The 18,060-nt window shown below is 42.8% G+C and overlaps 1 protein-coding gene across 1 annotated transcript in view; it reads left to right on the top strand.

Moving 5' to 3' along the window:
* Nucleotides 1–17,650, top strand: part of pitpnb (phosphatidylinositol transfer protein, beta) — a 95,213-nt gene extending 77,563 nt beyond the window's left edge. Inside the window, exons 9-12 of the mRNA XM_028825177.2 lie at nt 9,091–9,201; nt 10,211–10,333; nt 12,295–12,374; nt 16,163–17,650. Coding sequence (XP_028681010.1) covers nt 9,091–9,201; nt 10,211–10,333; nt 12,295–12,342 — 282 coding nt within the window. The 3' untranslated portion in view covers nt 12,343–12,374; nt 16,163–17,650. The remainder of the gene's footprint in view (nt 1–9,090; nt 9,202–10,210; nt 10,334–12,294; nt 12,375–16,162) is intronic.
* The last annotated feature ends 410 nt before the right edge of the window (nt 17,651–18,060 follow it).

Genomic DNA, 18,060 nt, shown 5'->3' with positions numbered 1-18,060 from the left:
TCTCCTCCCAGTATACCCAGCATCTCTCCTCCGCATATGTCCAAACCAGCGCCATCTTGCCTCTCTGACTTTGTCTCCCAACCATCCAACCTGAGGTGACCCTCCAATGTACTCTTTTCTAATCCTGTCCATCCTTGTTAGTCTAAACAGATTTAATTCTGAGTCTCTCACAGTTTGACATGCACTTAAGTCCCATGATGCACTTGGTTGGTCTTCTGTGTGCTGCTGTGTATTTCTTGTAGCATGGTGGGCTGAACTGCACACAATACTGCAGATGTACTCTCAGTAGTGTGTGTTACAGTGACCTAATCAAGGACTTTGTTAAATGGTGCGACTCAAACCACCTACACCTGAACACCAGCAAAACCAAGGAGCTGGTGGTTGATTTTAGGAGGCCCAGACCCCTCCTGGACCCCGTGATCATCAGAGGTGACTGTGTGCAGATGGTGCAGACCTATAAATACCTGGGAGTGCAGCTGGATGATAAATTAGACTGGACTGCCAATACTGATGCTCTGTGTAAGAAAGGACAGAGCCGACTATACTTCCTTAGAAGGTTGGCGTCCTTCAGCATATGCAATAAGATGCTGCAGATGTTCTATCAGATGGTTGTGGCGAGTGCCCTCTTCTACGCGGTGGTGTGCTGGGGAGGCAGCATTAAGAAGGACGCCTCACGCCTGGACAACCTGGTGAGGAAGGCAGGCTCTATTGTTGGCATGGAGCTGGACAGTTTGACATCTGTGGCAGAGCGACGGGCGCTAAGCAGGCTCCTATCAATTATGGAGAATCCACTGCATCCACTGAACAGGATCATCTCCAGACAGAGGAGCAGCTTCAGCGACAGACTGCTGTCACTGTCCTGCTCCACTGACAGACTGAGGAGATTGTTCCTCCCCTAAACTATGCAACTCTTCAATTCCACCCCGGGGGGTAAACATTAACATTATACAAAGTTATTGTCTGTTATACCTGCATTTTTATTACTCTTTAATATTGTTTTTTTGTATCAGTATTCTGCTCCTGGAGTATGTGAATTTCCCCTTGGGATTAATAAAGTATCTATCTCTATCTCTCTATCTTCCGTCCCTTGATTAACATTTAATGATATCACGTAACTTTTTATTTGAGAAATATTTGGACAAATTGGTAAATTGTCAATGTTGATACACTCTGTGGTCACTTTATTAGGTCCGTTTAATACCAGACAGCACACCGTTTATTCTTTACATTGGTCTGAATTGTTTGAGGCACAGACTCAAGGAAGTAGTGGAAATGACCCTTAGGGACTTCGGTCCATGCCGAGACTATAGCATCACACACCTCTGCAAACCTCCCGTCTCGCATCATTCCAAAGTTACCCTGGTAGATTGAGACCTGGAGAGTGCAGGCACTGAGGTCGGTGTCACATTCAGCTTCATGTGGTGTTTGCTTTGTAACATGACATTATTCATTTGAAAAAAGGTACGATGGCAGCCATAAAGGGATGCACAGGGTCAGCTGTAGTTGTTAGGTACACTGTGACAATCGGATGATGCTCAGTTATTGAAAAGAGGACTACTGTGTGCCGTCGAACATTCCAAAACTAATAAATTGCCACCTATAACCAGGGCCATTAGCACAAAGAATTGATCCATGCTACTAATATTGTTCTGACTCAACCCTCTGCATGTCACAGCAAAAATCAAGATTAGTTGGACCAGGTGACTCTTCTATATACTTCAGTTGTTCAGTTTTGGTAGTGGTTCGCTGTCTGCAGCCTTTCTGAGATTTGTCGGAGCCAGTGTTGCTCTTCAGGGTCCAACATGTTGTGTATCTGTAGATCCTGATCTCTGCACACCATTGTTACTTGAGTATTTTGTGACCTTGAATGTGTGTGGCCCTTGTTCTCTATTTCTCATTAGTAAGTTGTTGTGGTCTAAAGTGCTGAATACCTTTGGATGTTTTTAGTTCATCACTCCAAACTGCAGTGTGTCCAAATTTATGGAGGATTCGAGTGATTCAGCTATCCCAAGCCTATGATTAGCTGTTCAGAAGAGAAGCCTTTTTGCATGAACCAGCAGGTGTCCCTAGTAAAGTGGCCAGCAACTGTATAAAATTATTCCTGTCAGATCATTTGTGTATGTAATAATAATAATCATTACATTTACAGCATACTTTGGGAAGTGTGTGTAGTTTAAAGAAGTGAGGCCTTAATGGTTGACTCAGCACAACAGTTTTTGGATGGTATTGGAAAGGCCAAAACAACGATAGCTGCATCCTTGTGTTTTTACCTTTGAATTCAGTTAATCTACCAATTGTGGTACCTGTGGCTGTTGATTTTACCTGTCATAGGAGGTAAAACGCACATTCAGTAGGCTTGAAAAGTCTTTTAACGCTTCATGCAGTGAATAAAATAGGCTGAAGCATTACATTAGCCGAGATGCTCAGTAGGGTGGACCTGCAGTGTGGGTCTTTTCTGATAGTGTGTCGCTCTCTGCGTGGATACAGAGCACTTGTCAGTGTTTCGAAGTGATGGCTGTAGATAAACCCACCATGCCACAAGTCACCTTGCATACATTGCCCTGAGATCTGTCTTCATTTGTCCATACCGCTAAGCCTTTGCTCTGGGTAACATGTTGCTTTAATTCCTGTGAGGATGATGAAGTATTACTTGTCAGGACGTTTCTGTCAGCTGCAGAGCTCAATAAGTCAGCTGAATTGGGCCTACGATGAGCATTGCTGCAACACTCTCAGACACGCTCCCACTCAGAGGCAGGACTGGCTGAAAGAATATTATGAGTGAGCATATTTGGTCCACTGGATGCAATGACATGTTCAATTGGGGGTTAGGAAGTGGACCAACAGGAGGCTGTGAAAGAGTGACAGGTGAGTGAAGCAAATCAGACAGGTGCCTTTCTTCCCTTCCTTTTAGCAGAGCATGATGGTAATGTTCCTCTATATTGCCTTGGGTCTATTGAAAATAAATAAAAACCAAATGCTGTTGGTTCAGATGAAATATGTAAACTGATTGGTCTCCAGTCGGCGTGGCCCCCAGTGGTCAGGGCATTGAGCTTGTAAGGCTGCCAAAGTGAGCACAGCCTCACTCAGAGTTGATAAATATACAGCAAGTCTTATTAGTTGCCCAAAATACAGTACCTTTCAAGTTTCACATTTTCATGTTAGTGAAAACATATCTGCAAAGTGGTCTAAATTAATATGAAATACAGGGTGGGCCATAAAGATCTCCCACATTTTGAAGGGGTATAAAAAAATGAGCGAAGCAGTCTAAAAAAAATTGTATTTTTGAAAAGTACATAAACAGCTTTGTTGTAATGCGTTTTAAAAATTCTATCAGATAAATGGTGGCTGTTGTTGGCAATACATTGCTGAAGACATTCCTGGAAGTTCTCCATCACTCTCCGGGTGTTCTCAGGTGGAATGCCATTGATTTCCTGTCTGATCCTTTCTTTCAAATCCTCAAGAGATCGAGGACGAAGTTTGAAAACCTTTTCCTTTAGGTATCCCCAAAGGAAAAAGTCACATGGGCTTAAATCTGGTGACTGCACCAGCCACCCCACATCTCCCCTTAAAGAGATCAAATGCCCAGGGAACATTTCCCCTCAATGCTCTGAGCGAGCGTCATGCTGTGTGAGCTGTGGCTCTGTCCTGTTGAAGCCATACATGTTCTGTCCTAGGTCTGCCAGGTGATTTTCTTTTCAGTGTGGACCTAGTTGCCAGAAGGTTAGAAATCCATAGTCATTTTCTGTTCTGGTACAGATGCATTTTGACCAAGTGTGAAGTGTCTTATGATCAACCATTCTGCGATAGCGAAGCAGAGAGTGTTTATTCTCATAATACGCTTGAACAACAAAGCCCACGAAGTTCACTGGTCCAACTCATGATGGGTACTGAAAATGGTAGAGCCTATCCTACCTCTCGACCCCCACTACAGCCTAAACAGTTCTTCCTTAATGTGGGAGATCTTTATGCCCCACCCTGTATAAAACACAAAATATGTGACTTGTTTGCATGCTTGTAGTAATTTTTTAAAATGCATTTTTAGATATTATTGATTTCTTTTGCTCTGCACCTCTTTGGTATAACATTGTTTATTGAAAAGTGCTATGGAAATTGACATTGAAAATAACTGATCACATAATGTATTCACCACCTCAGCATTACAGCCCAAAATCACCACAGGTGCAGCCAACTTGTTTTAGAAGTCCCATCATTAATTCAGTGGAGGTCTGGGGTTTCAGTTGATTATATCTGGAGGGGCCCATTTGTGGTGAGTCAGTATGGTGACCTAACCAACAAAGTGAAGACAAAGAGGCACAAGCAGAACTTGGTAAGAAGGACAAGTCAGGCCATGGAGATGAGAAAATGGACTAGTCATTGAATCAGCCGCTTTAATCAGTCATGAAGAAATGGAAAGAGTATGACAGTGCTGTAAATCTGCTAGAGTAGGCCATCCACAAACACTGGATGAGACAAGTGAGGCAGACCAACAAGAGATCTAAGAACTTTGGATAATTGTAATGCTTGACTTTGGAGAGGCTGTCTCCGAGCGCTTCACCAGTCACAGAGTGGCAAATAGAAAAAAAAATGCAGAGGACAACATGACTGGAAGGTCCGCGAGATCAAAATTGAGCCTTTGGACCATCATGCTACACTGCACGTTATCAAAAATGCACTATCCCATACTATGAAGCTTGGCAGTGACAGACAGCATTCTGGGGTTGTTGTGGGGTTGCTTCTTTACAGCAAGCTGTTAAAGTTCTGTGAGGGGGAAATCTGCTGCACGCAGTAAGAAACCTGCACCTTGGGAGAAGACACAGAGCCCACTGCAATGGCTTCAGATGAACAAAGCGATGTGTTCTGGAGAGGCCGAGTCAGAGTCCAGATCTCAATCCAGTAGAGAATTTGTGGCTCTTGTTCACTCGGGACCACCATGACACCTGACGGTGCCCAAAAAGAATGGGCAGAAACAGTAGAGTTGATGGAGAGGGAGACCTGAGCACAGAGTCAAGGCTGTCATGGCTGCCATGAAGGAGGTGCAATCGGTGACGTTGTGTGTTATATTTGTCATTACTTTAGACCACTTTGCAGAGATCTGTTTTTACTTTCTCATTAAGGGGTATTTTGCTGCTGCTCAATATTTAAAATAAAAAGAAATTGAAATCCACTATGATTCAGTAATGCATAACAATAAAATGTAAGGGGGTGAATATTTTTCTTTGTTTTGCACTGTGTTTATGGTTGGAGCCTCCTCTAATGGTTTTGTTTGAAGGAAGAGAAGCGTATGGAATGTGATGCCTGCCCATTTGTCTTTGACAGTGTCATTTGTAGCCGCCTTCAGGTGGATACCCCAGTAGACATTCAGGAATAAGATGAAGCTACATTACCTTGTGATTAAACTAAAAGTTTTCAGTCATGTTTCGGACAGTTTGCCCAAGTGATCAGTTTTTACAGTTCACCTTGGATTAGACAATCGCATTCACTTAAAGAGCATGTCTGTGGGTGACAGCCATTCAGAAGAGTTAGGCGCTCTTATGGACTATGACCTGTTGTAAATGTTAGTACCTGAATTGAGTCCCCATGAGCTGCTATACTGGAGTAACATGGCTTTTTCTGAGAGCCGGGGCAGTGGTCTTTAAACACAGAATGTTCATGGTTTTGGTACAAGTACAGTATATATAGTTTTTTTGGTTTTTTTTTTTTTTTGTGTTAACCCCTGCCCCACCCCCCACCTGCATGTCTTCCAGGGCACCTATAAGGTTCAGTATGACTGTTTTGTTTTTCTCAAAGGTGACTTCCTTGGTGCCACCTAAAATGCTGTGCCGTTTAATTATGAACTCTTGATTGTTTAGCAGAGTTTGGTGGTGCTCACGGGGTACTTCTGAACCTAATGGGTTTGTTGCCATCTGTTCATTGTTTGGCTGACGAGGATTTCCCCACAAGTATTTAAAAACTTGTATGACCATAGCTGAGGTAGTCACTAAAATGGCGTTTTCATAGGCCATGATTAACATTCCCATGTAGCTTCAGTATCTGCACCCTTAAGATATTTTGATTATTTTTATGCAGCTAGTTTTTAATTGTGAAATCCTCTGACAAGTCAGTCGCTTTTACTGCTAATTGCCTAACACTCTCAATATTCATTGGTACTTGTGCTCAACAAGAAAATCTGAGGATGATTTGTTTTCCCTGATGGTTTGAGAAAGGGACCATCAAGTGGACGTGACAGATTCCCCCAGCCTTAATCTGTGACTGGAGATGCCAACGGTTAGCTTTAGAGGTTGCCCGTGTTCTTTTCACTGCTCTGCTAGCCCATCCTGTGCAGTAGCCTTTTCAGAGTTAGGAGCAAACTTATTGTTCTCCCCCTTTGTTCCTTTGTCACAGCTAACGTTCGTCCCAGTGTCCCCAGGCCAGACACTCTCTCCCCCCCCCCATACCCCAGAAATTTTATCTGTAAGAATTTAATTTTCCGAGCAAGTGAAACATCTTGTCTGAAAGCAGCAGCAGTCGCAAATTAAGACTCTGGATAAACCTAAATTGACTGGCAACAAGCCCTCGTAAAGCTAGCCACCCAGAAAGCAGACAGACACTAGGCAGACGGGGGCAGCTTTGGAGGAGGAAATCTCACCCGTAACTGTCTCTTCTCATCTGTGCTTCACAGCCCTGTTAGGATTCACTGCGGCCATAAAACACAGGCAGCCGCTCAATAGAACAATCGCTGTAGGGGAAAAGATCACACAGACAACTTTACTTGGCGTCTTCTAGACAGTACCTCTAAGGCCTCCAGAGGTCATGTCAGTTGTTTTTATTTGTAGAAGAAAAGATGCAGCTCCTTTTCCTCAAGGTGGAAGCTTAGTGTTGAGCTGACAGCATCAATTGAAGTCTGTGCTGAATAAGTTAACAGGCGTACACTTGGAAACGCTGCCCTCCTTTCCTTTGCCTTCTCCTGGCACAATTCATTAAGGCTCTTGTTTTTGATTTCGCAGAAGAGAAAGCAAGAGGAAATAAATAATTGTTGGGGGTGCTCATTCTTTGTTCGTTTTCAGAAGTGATGGCGGACAGCCACTCGACCCAAGCCATTTAGTTATGGTGCAAGTCTCCTGTGCAAATGCCTTGTAGACATGCTCTTCTCCAGTTCCCAGCACTTGGATGTTTGATTGTCACCTCTCTTTCTTTAAATCAGGACATACTTTTGAGTCGTTTCTTGGATATGTGATGTGCTCTTTTGTTCTGTACCTGAGAAACCAGAGGCCTGCTCCCTAAGTGAAGGACCATTCTTTGAGTGTCATTAATGGTGATCTAGGGCTAAGTGAATGTACCACTGTACAGCATGTCCTTCTGTGGTGGTACAAAACCATACTGACCAAATGCGGTAACATCTGTAAGAACACTTTGTGAGTTAGTTTCATGCTAAGTCCTATAAGACTACAAGTGGATTAGTTCAACTGCATCAATGCAGCCATGTGTTTATCTTCCGTGGCTTGTGGGAATTCCTCTTGTGTTCACAGTATTCCTATGCACAAGCTCAACAAGTGAGCACAGGATCAGAATACTCCTGACCCAAATAACAACCTCCTTTTACAACATCCCTCGGCTGAAGTGCCTGCACAGGCTTTCGGTCTAACACTGCATTATCTTCAAAATCCTGCCACAGGTTGTTTAATTTGACACCCCAGGGTGCCATTTTGTGCTGGTAACACCCTATAAATTTAATTTCCGCCTTGTTTGGCAGCAAACCACAATAATGAGGACTGTACACTTGTAGGTCAGTTTCTTCCCTGACCTAATCTTTAATACGCCACTGACTCCCATCATTACCACACCGCACACAATGATTACAGCCTTAATGGATTAGTCTATTAATACACTCGGTGAAGACCGCAGAACAGGGCAGATAGTCTTGTGCCATTCACCTTATGGGCCACCAGAGACTTTTTGCTATATTCCAGTATCATTTGTGATAAACTAATATTTTGAAACGTTAACACACAGAGAAAGCAATAACGTCAAGAAGATTGATCATTGGGCCCTTGTAAGATTCAGGCTGTGAATTTGTCAGGAGTGCTGACCATTCAACTTTTCACTCCAGTTTGATGTTCTCATTTGATTATGATGATGTTGCCGGAATGGTGCTTTATGAACTTAAGGATGTTTAAGCAGTAGTTGATTACCACATTAGGAACAGTTCTCTTAAGCTTAAAGCTTCCTCTTGATAAAACTGTAACTTGTCTTCATACCTTGGTGTGGATTTTGTTTTAAAAGTTTAGATGAATGGGAATCATTAGAAGGTCTTCACATTTGCAGGCTCAGTATAACTCGAGGGAGGGAGCTTTTTGGATTTTTAAATTGTGTCTAGCAGGTTACTGTCACCTCTGGGAGTCGGGGCACATTGGTGTCATTCAAAGACATCTAGGAAAGCTCCTATTGTAAGTTCTTAATTACCTGCTTGTGAGAGAAAACCCTTGAAGTGTGTGAAATTGAACTTGGTAGAAGTGGTGCCCTTTTTTATCACCTGGATAAGGAGTGCCATCTCTCCAAAACGTCAGAATGGGCTGTTGAGTTAAAGAGAATTGTATTTCACACGTGACCAGATCAGTGTCCTCACTGTTTTCTTTTCCCGTTTTTGTTTTGTACCTTCCCCCAGCATGACCTACCATCTATGGGGGAGGAGCAAAGGCTTTAGATTCGTCAGATATTTTGATCTCCAGTTTTCAATGGTCTCGATAATGGCTGTGTGTTGTTGTGTGTCACAGTTTCTTGAGGATAGTCTATACCTAAAATAACTGGTTGGAAACTCGAAACTTAAGCTTGTTATGCGATGAAGATGTGCTTTTAGGCAAATCGTGCAAGAGAAAGTGGCTAAAATGAATTTTTGATATTTTGAGAATTATAGCAAGTACGCTAATTCTGCAATTAATTGTGAATTCTTCTTGTCAATTGCTATCGTAATGACTTATTTTATGATCAGAAAGATCAGAGCATCGGGGTGTTAAGTAATTACTGAAATGTTATAGAATAGTTTGGGTAACTTGGTTCCTAGGGCGCAAAGCCTACTGACACTCATGCCCGAATTATTTATTTATTTTTACACAGAAGGAGCTGGCCAGCAGACAGGACTGCCCTAGGATGTGTGCATATAAGCTGGTGACTGTAAAATTCAAGTGGTGGGGCTTGCAAAACAAAATAGAGAACTTCATCCATAAGGTAAGATTAGTGTTTTTGTTTGATTTTTAATTTCTTTTTTTGGGCCAGGTTTCATTCCTTAATATCTGCAGCCCTTAATTTGCCTGTTCAACTGCTCCAGTCGATGGGAGGTTTCTTCGGATGGGGACAATTGTATAGTCCTGTTGAATGATGGCACCCATTCACAGAGAGTAAGATGTGACTGCTCTGCCAAAGCCGTCAGAAATCTGCAAATTACACCTTGTGCGGCTTCTCTCATCAGTGAAGTGTAAATCAACAGTTTGACAAATGACAGTTCTCAGCCCGAGCTATAATTAATCATCTGCACATGGAGCAATTGAACATATTATAAAACAGAACAAAAACAGCCATTTTGTGTCCCGCACACCACCTTGTGGTCTTTTTGTCTCCATAGACGAATATTAAAAACCTTCTGTGAAATGTAGCAATTTGCACAAGCAGTCATGTCATTCTGAGGATAAGTTAAATGCACCCACATTTGAAAACTGGCTGCACTTTCCTGCATTATCCACTGTGACTGAGCTTGTACTCAACAAAGAGTTGGTTTGCATAAAATGTCGCTCATACCTGTAACAATGGCTGTCATTTAACAGGACATGGGGCGCTGCCTTCCACTTGAGGTGAACTTTTATAGTGGAGTATGGTCCTTGTATGGAGACAGCCGTTCAGACAGGGTCAGCTTGAAGAATTCTGTGTTTTCACATCCTTATTGCTGATTCTGTTCAGGTGCTGTTTGGTTTTTAAACACACAAGAAAAGATCACCCCCCCCACCATAAAGAAGTCATTATGGGCTGTGTCCTGAAGAGCACGCTCTCTTTTTTTTGTGTGATTTGAGTGTTTTTATGATTTAATTTTGTCCCCGTGTTGGTTATGATGGGTTGCTGTTGCTCATGTCAATGTTTTAAATGGATGTTCTCCTTACAGCATCACTGCTTTGACAGTGGGTGTACAGCTCTGCGCCACGAGTGAGAGGCAAATGCACACTCATGTTGTCTTCTGTGTTTTCAGCAAGAGAAGAGGATTTTCACTAACTTCCATCGCCAGCTCTTCTGTTGGGTTGACAGATGGGTTGAACTGACAATGGAGGACATTCGGAGAATGGAGGATGAGACGCAAAGGGAGCTTGAAGAGGTAAGCATGAATGTATTTAAGATTTCTTAAGGTTGGTGGGGAGCCACTTTGCTTTCTGTGTAGAATTGTCAAGTGTGGTAGTTTTTACTCCCAGGTGTGCAATTTACTTGTTTCCGACTAATTGTCACTTATTTCTTCACTTGATAAATACGAGTCCAAAGAAACTTGGGAAGCTTAGCACTTTGACTAGAGCTTTATTGGATGGCCCCAGGTGCCAGTCAGCTCCCTCGTTGTTTTTAGTGTATGTACACTGGTATGCCTGCCTGAGATCTAATGCAGAGGGGTGCCAATATAGCAGACAGAACACATTATGAAATCTTCTTCTTTGGCATTCTCATTACAGATCTCGTTTCTTGTCCCGTTTGTCACTTTCTTTTTAATTTCTTCTCAATTGAAATCCCACTGCACGGATTTGATCGTGAACATGATCATTTTTGCAGGGCTTGACTCAGTTTTTTTGTCGGACAGATGGGAATCCTTAAGTGGAGGTCCTTCAAAGAGGAAGGCTTGCCTTTGTGAAATGCTCTTTTTATTGCTAAAATATGGTTGTCGTCTTGTTCCATACTTTGCTTTGATTATGCAGCTTTGATTCCCATCTTGAAAGACTTGCTTTGATCTTATAGATATTTCAAATGTATAGAATCAAATTGGTTTGGAGTCAGTGGCGTGATGTAGACTGCTTTGGGAGATACCTGCTGGCGACGTCACCTTAAATCTATTTGACTTGCCTCTGGTTTAGATTTTTGTGTACAAGTATGAAAGAATCGCGCCTTTGGGCAAGTAAATAAAAGAAATGGCTGAATGTGTTGCTGTGCCACAAGAGGATACAAATCTGTTTTCTTCGGGAAACAAGTGTGTGTTTTTTTGTTTTTTAAACCAAAATGCTAAGCTTTACCGATCAGAACTGGGGTATGCCCAGGGGAGTGAACTGCAGTGTAGCTCATGCTGGCGACTGCTGCTCTTCTTTCCCATCCAAGTATTTCTGGTGCCACACTGTTTATTACAAACAAGTACCTGAACACCTGGGAGCTTCTAGCCATAGCTGGTGAGATTTGTGCAGAAAGGGGAGCAGCACTGGGACTGTGTAACACAAAGTTCAATCCCCCAAGCAAGTTGTGCTGTTGGAAAATTCACCTCAACATAAAATAGGGAGAATGTTTGTTGTTAGGACTTAAATAATGCCTTATCATTATTTATACTCTTAATAAATTGTAGTGGTTAGTCCTTCAGTGTCCTAAGAATGGATTGATTGAATATTAAAACTGTCACAGCTTTCTGAATTATTAGATGTTGACCAAGGCAAGTGAGGAAAGTAAGACCCAGGATGCCTTTTCTGCTAAAGCCTTAACAGATAAACACTAAGTGCTTCTTGCCAGATGAGCTTCATCTTTGCCGCCGTTAGAGAGGCACGATCACTCCTCCTTGGTCGGTTATGGTGCTGTCCTTTGACATTGGAGCTTAATTAAGCTCTTGGACATATGACTATAAAGTGGAAGCTGAATTTTCCAACATCATACTCGCCAATGAGTAAGTTCTGCCTCATGTTTCATAAAGACAGACAGCAGTTACTTCTCTGCGTTGCCCAGGGGTTGGATCACTTTGAGCAGTCTTGCATTGCTGTTCCCTTCTACCAGCAGTATGTGTGTGCAGACAGAGTAGCAGTCTGGTTCTGTGTGCTTTCAGCAGCTCATCCGCTCTGCTGCTTTTGGGATACTTCCCCAGGCATACAGTTAGGTGTCTCCTCTGTCTGCCTCAAGTGTAAGAAAAGCAGCGCAGTCATCTTGTTTTTGCCATACTGATGTCTGCAATGCTTTTTCTTTTTTTTTCTTTTTTTTGCTGTGGATGTACTAACATTTGAAGAGCTGATCCCGGAACTGCTCTTGTTTACTGCCCACACTAACCATAGCCCCCAACCCCACCTGTATCCCTACTCCTACCTGACAGTCTATTTTTACATTTAGATGCGTAAGAAGGGCACTGTTCGAGGCACAACGGCGGCGGATGATTAGCAAAGTCCTCTGTAGGTTCAGAGGCAGACTATGTAAGTTCAAACTAAAAGGAGGTGTTTTGGAACAGAAAGCTTTGGTGATGAGCCTCTCAGCTTTAACACTCACTTATTTGTATTGCTTTAAAATGCATGTGGGTTGCTTCCAGTTTTTCTCCTCGGATCTCATTTCAATTCTGAATAACTCATTAAGAGGGCATTACAGTAAGAAGGAATGTTAGAACAAATTATGTTGCTAACACACCACAGAGAGAGAACTTTGTCCTAAGGATGAAATGTAGCTTTTTACAGAGGCCCCATAAATATAACAAATAAGAGCCACTACCACCCTCAAGTACACACCAGAAATACTGAAAAGAAATGAATCTTCTCATTTGGCTAAAGATAAAAAGGTCCGTAACAGTAAAGCATTATAAAAGCAAGCGTAGGTATGAAGGAACCCCAGTAGCGTTTCTTCACACACTTCTGTTGACTGAAAGTCCTTCATGCTAGTGTGTCAGAGTTGTTCATAATGACCACCAGTTTCAAGAGAACGACCGGAAGGGTGCGTTTAGTCATGCCCCCTGTAAACACTCCAATCCCACGTTCATCATGCTGCACTTATTTGGCAGAGCTGTGGTTCTGCTGCCATCTTGGCCACTTGAGCACATGCTGGCACTGTGATCTTGACATCTAATGCACAGACTGGCTGCTATCTTACAGATGTCAAGATGACATGCTTATGACTTTCTGGGTTCACTGCACCATAGGATACATTGAGCAGCACAGCAGCCAAAAATGTTTCGAATTCCAGCTCCTCCATCTCTGCTCAGTGGCAGGTATCCATGTTGGCCTTTATCAGCACACCCTGGTGGTACCTTGTTTGATGACTGCTTGCCTTTCCTTGCTCGTTGGTATGCTGATTTTTATTATTTATGACCCTCTTCCAGATCTAGTTTCAACATGAGCAACCCACTTGGCTGTCCTGAGTCACTGGTCACCCAATTAATTTCTCTCCAGACCTTCAAGCCCTCTTCTATTAGGTGGATGTGTTTGACCCAGGTGACTTTTGGTTTAGTGTTCATGGTCACCCTCTTTGACACTGCTGGCTGCTTCACAATTTTGGTAGCTTTACTATGGTGCGTCTGACTTGTTTCTTATCCACACAAGTCTATGAAGTCAAAGAAATGAGAGGTTGCCACTTTGAATGGCTGCCATTAGTTGCTGTTAATTGTCCTTTTTCATTACTTCTTTTTAATAACATTTATTTATGTGGCAAATTTTCATACAAATGATGCAGCTCAAAGTGCTTTACAAGATGAAAAAAGAAAAAATATAAAAATTAGGCAATACGAATTAAAGAATAAAATAAGGTTCAATGGCCAGAAAAGTTAGAAAAAAACTCCAGAGGGGTGGAGAAAAAAAAAATCTGCAGGGGTTTCAAGGCCACAAGACCACCAAGCCCCTTATTGGACATTCTACTTAAAATAAATGATCTCAATCAGTCCTCATGGTTTTCAGGCTTCATGTTAAAGAATTAGACGACTATGTCCATGTGGACCTCTGGCCTTCAATCCGTCAATGTAGGGACTGCACGGTGCTTTGATCGGTGCACGCGCAGCTTGTTACTGGCTAAGTTAGTGCTCTCGGCAGGCAGGGTTTGCCTAAATTTCCTGTGGCCAGTGCTTGGCACTGTATGTAAAAGCATTAAGGTGGGTCCAAGCCTTTGCTTATTATGTTACCAACATTTGACATTCACCAGCTTCTACAACTGAAGTGCTGCCATTCACCATGCCAGCTTGGCTATTTAAGGGAATGGCTATCCAGGCCTAAATTAGCTGACTCTAAAATGGGTGGCTGTGCCTGCCTGGTCATTTTTGGAGGTTTTCAGACCCCTACAGAGGGCAGCATATGATCGATCTCCTGTCTCTCAATCCCCACATAAAGTCAATCCATCATATCAACTTTTTTTTTACCCACTCCTATAGCACATTTTATACTAAGGTGCATTATACATTTCTGGGCCCTAAACTCCAAATAAAAAGGTCTGAACATATCAATGGCAAGGAAAGTTGTAAAAACCTAACATCCATAGGCAAACACTGCATAACTAATGAACAAAATGAATTGTCTATAATATTTTACACAAGTTTAAAATAATTCAATAAAGGTAATGCAATACGAAAAAAGAAAAGATGCCAAAGACCCACAGGAATGTAGATTTCATTATGAATTTTGAAGATTTATTTGTAGGCCTGACTAAAATGTGTTCAGCCTGAATCTCTCAATAGGGCTCATGGTAAGTGAATGCTTTGTTGCTGGCTATGTCTTTAATTCTAGGGACTACAAGATATGCTGCCCTTTGTGATTATAGCAGGTAGAAGACACTGTACAAAATGAAGTCCCTCAAGTATTGAGGTCCAAACCATGTAAAACTTTGAGTAGCAGCATCTTACAATCAATAGGGAGTGCTGTCCATCTTATTATACCTTGGTGCCTCTCCAGCTTCTACTCAAACATGTACTGACCCATTTTCTAGACTGTCTGGATCACAAAGCTTGAGACTTGGCCATTGTGACAGAAGTCTTGTTTACTGCCCATCTAGTTTGGGGTCTAGCCATCCTTGAATATTTATTTGTTAACCTCTGTCTGGTGGAGGATGTCAGCTCTGCTGATGCCCATACAAACAGGAGAATGTATCGGCCTCACTTGAACAGAGAAGGTCCAGTTCTCATCTGGAGGATTGTTCCTTACTCCCAGTATGTGGTTAAGGCTGCTTTCGTACGCTCCCTTCATTCATGTCAAGCTCCTTGCTGTGCTGTCTCATCTTCCATCACTTTGTTGCCATATTAGCACAAAGCTTTCCACTTGTCTACCTGCTTTTTGTATCTGTTGAAAGTGAAGCAACTCCCAGGTGACAAATGAGTTAAGCATGACCCACTTTGCAAAAGGCTTAGTTTTATTTTTAAAGATGAATTCAAATTCAGGATATTAAAACGTATTAGCTGGATACCACCATGTTGAGCACCAGGTACTGCAACAGCAAGAGCCTTTTCACTCACTTGCTCGTGTCTCCATTGAAAACACTTCTGCAGAAATAGGTAGTGCTGCCTTTGTACTCGCTGTCTTGTAGAACGCTGAAGGACACAAGTGGCCACGTGACACCTGTCGGGCTCTCTCTGCTGATAACACTGTTTTGTCGCCGTCACTATTTTTATGCTTTCAGTTGTGCTGCTTAGAGGGTACGTTTCGATACGCAGGCCATCCTGTCACTCTTTAGATTTCCTCAACCTGTCCTGCCTTTTATGATTCTGCCTCGGTTTCCTCTTTGTATTCTTGCTGCAAGTCCTCTACCTCCCCGTGCATGCTTCTCCATGGCTCCTTTGCTGCTTTCTCATTGCTGTAGGTCCAGGCATGCATCTCTTCCTTGCTCTTTCTCCTGCTGGTATGGTGGCTGAACTTGTCATTTAAAGTGTGGGAGAAAGATTTCTTACATCTTGCAGGCTTCTGAAAATAAAATATCCCTTAGCACTGCAGACTGCTGCGGCAAGTTCCTGTCTCCTTTAAAGTAATGGCTTTGCAGGCTGCTGGCCTGTTCGCTCAGGGTGATGGCTGTCTGACATTGTGTGAGCTTTAGCGGCTCACTGATGGGTCTGACCTTTTTTTTTTTTTTTTCTCACCCCCCAAGCCCCCCTGCCCCGATTCAGTAGCATCTGCTAAAATTCAAATAAACAGTGTGTGTGCATGCCTGTGTGTGTGTGTACGCATACAGTGAGTGGTGAGAACAAAGCCCCTGAAGTGTCTCTTTAACTGTAAACTTTTTCTGCTTTATGTCCTCCACACAGCTTCGCAAACAAGGACAGGTGCGGGGAACAAGTGCTGCAAATGATGAATGAGGCAATAAAAGCGACCAGTCCTTTCTGATCTTTTCGGGGTTTGTTACAGCTGATCAGCAGTTCTCAACTTGACCTTGCCACGAATCCAGACACGAAGCACTCATTGGAAAAACCTGGGGCAACACTGTACACTAAAACAAATGCAATTCCCCTAATCAACAAATTATGTCAGGCTGTAAAAATCAAAAAGAGGTATTCATAAACGGACCTGTTCTGGACCAATTTTATTTTTTTTAATTTGTTTTATTGTTTCTTTTTGATAAAATTTTTTGCTGCGATATTTCACTTTTGTAAGCTGTTTGTAAAACCTTAGTTTTAAATGTCTGATTGTTGGGGGGTGGGGTCAGTGTGGTTCGCTAATTCATCACGCACGTCCCCCCCGCCTCCCCTCCCCAGTACACGCACACGATATCATGTTTGTCTGTTCGCCTGTTGCCTTTTTGTAAACCTTGAGGCAGCTCCGTGGATGTCATGCGTGTTTTAAGGGTCTCGAGCCTTCAACCTTTTCTATTAACCTGGTGAACAATTGACGGGCCATTCTGGTGCCGTAGAAATGGCTTTCCTTCCAGTGTTTCCCTCAGGGCTACAGTTTGTGTTCCTAAAAGGGCATTTTGAAGGGCAGAAAGAGAGAGAACCATTTTTGAAATACTCGCTTACCAACCCTTGGTTCTACTCAAATGGTGGATGTTGCGTCTGGGCACCTGGGTTTCCAAGATATTCACTTACTAATACTGCAGACTGGCTGACTACTTTCCACACTTATTCCAGATGGAGGGCCATGGCTTTGCTGCGCCAGGATCAGCAGAGCTTCATTCATTTCTGCAAAAATATAGAAATTAGTTTTTAATTTTTTTTCTTCTCACCAAATATTTTAACGCCACCTTTCTGCACCATGACTTTATCAAAGCAATAGAACTTGATGGCACAAGAAGTAGGCTGCTGCTGTTGTAAGCACCCACAGTGACTGTGGCCTGCCTTGACCGCCCCGCCATGCATGTCGGCTGCACAGGAGCGCGCCTTGGCACCTTTGCTTTTAGTTGTGGCAGATCTGGACACCGGTCCCTTTGGCCGGCTGCTGTCATGGCAGCAGTGAGGGAGATGAGGAATCCTAGTGATGCACCACATCAGTGCTGCCTGCTCCTTCTTCGATTTTTACTTTTTTAATGCATAGTGATGACATGGGGAGGGGGGGTGGTTGGCAAATGCACTGTTCAATCATGGTCTAAAAAAAGTGACTCGCAGGATCAAATCTTGTCAACCTTCTAAACATATGGGTACTTTTAAATGTCTATCTGATCGTTTTTGGAAATTCAGGTGGAACTACTGAATGTAAAATGTTGAAACAGTCTATTTTTTCTCTCCTCTAATGCAGTTGTACTGTAAGAGGATTAGGAAGTGGAACTAAAAATATCTAATAAATTTGAAGATAAAGTGCAATATTTCTGGTGTTCTCTCTCTCCTCCATTCTTGTTTCCAGATCAGTGTACAAATAGAAAACACTGTGGGGTGAGTCGAAGTACTTGGTGTAAAATCTGGTGAGCCTGAATATTAGAAGTGCTGTGACCCAGCCGGTGGAGGGGCCATTGTCGGTAATGAGCAGTCATTCCCATACCTCCACGCAGGTTTGCCAGTCCATGAAATGGCTATTTCTGCTTACCTTGGGATTTATAAGGAGAGGAGGAGTGCAAGATGGGGTCACGTCATGGTTGTCTTCTGGTGTGTCCTTTAGGCTGCCGACAAAATGAAGGTGAGGTAAGGGCATCTGAAATCATGCAGAGGGCACCGGCTCAGGTTCAGTTTGCCTATAACGTGTGTCAATATGGAGTACTACTTCTGTGACTTGCGTA

This window comes from Erpetoichthys calabaricus, chromosome 18, assembly GCF_900747795.2.
Source record: "Erpetoichthys calabaricus chromosome 18, fErpCal1.3, whole genome shotgun sequence".
NCBI classification, from domain to species: domain Eukaryota; kingdom Metazoa; phylum Chordata; class Cladistia; order Polypteriformes; family Polypteridae; genus Erpetoichthys; species Erpetoichthys calabaricus.
Note: the sequence above shows the minus strand (reverse complement) of the source record. Positions and strands in the feature narration are given on the sequence as shown.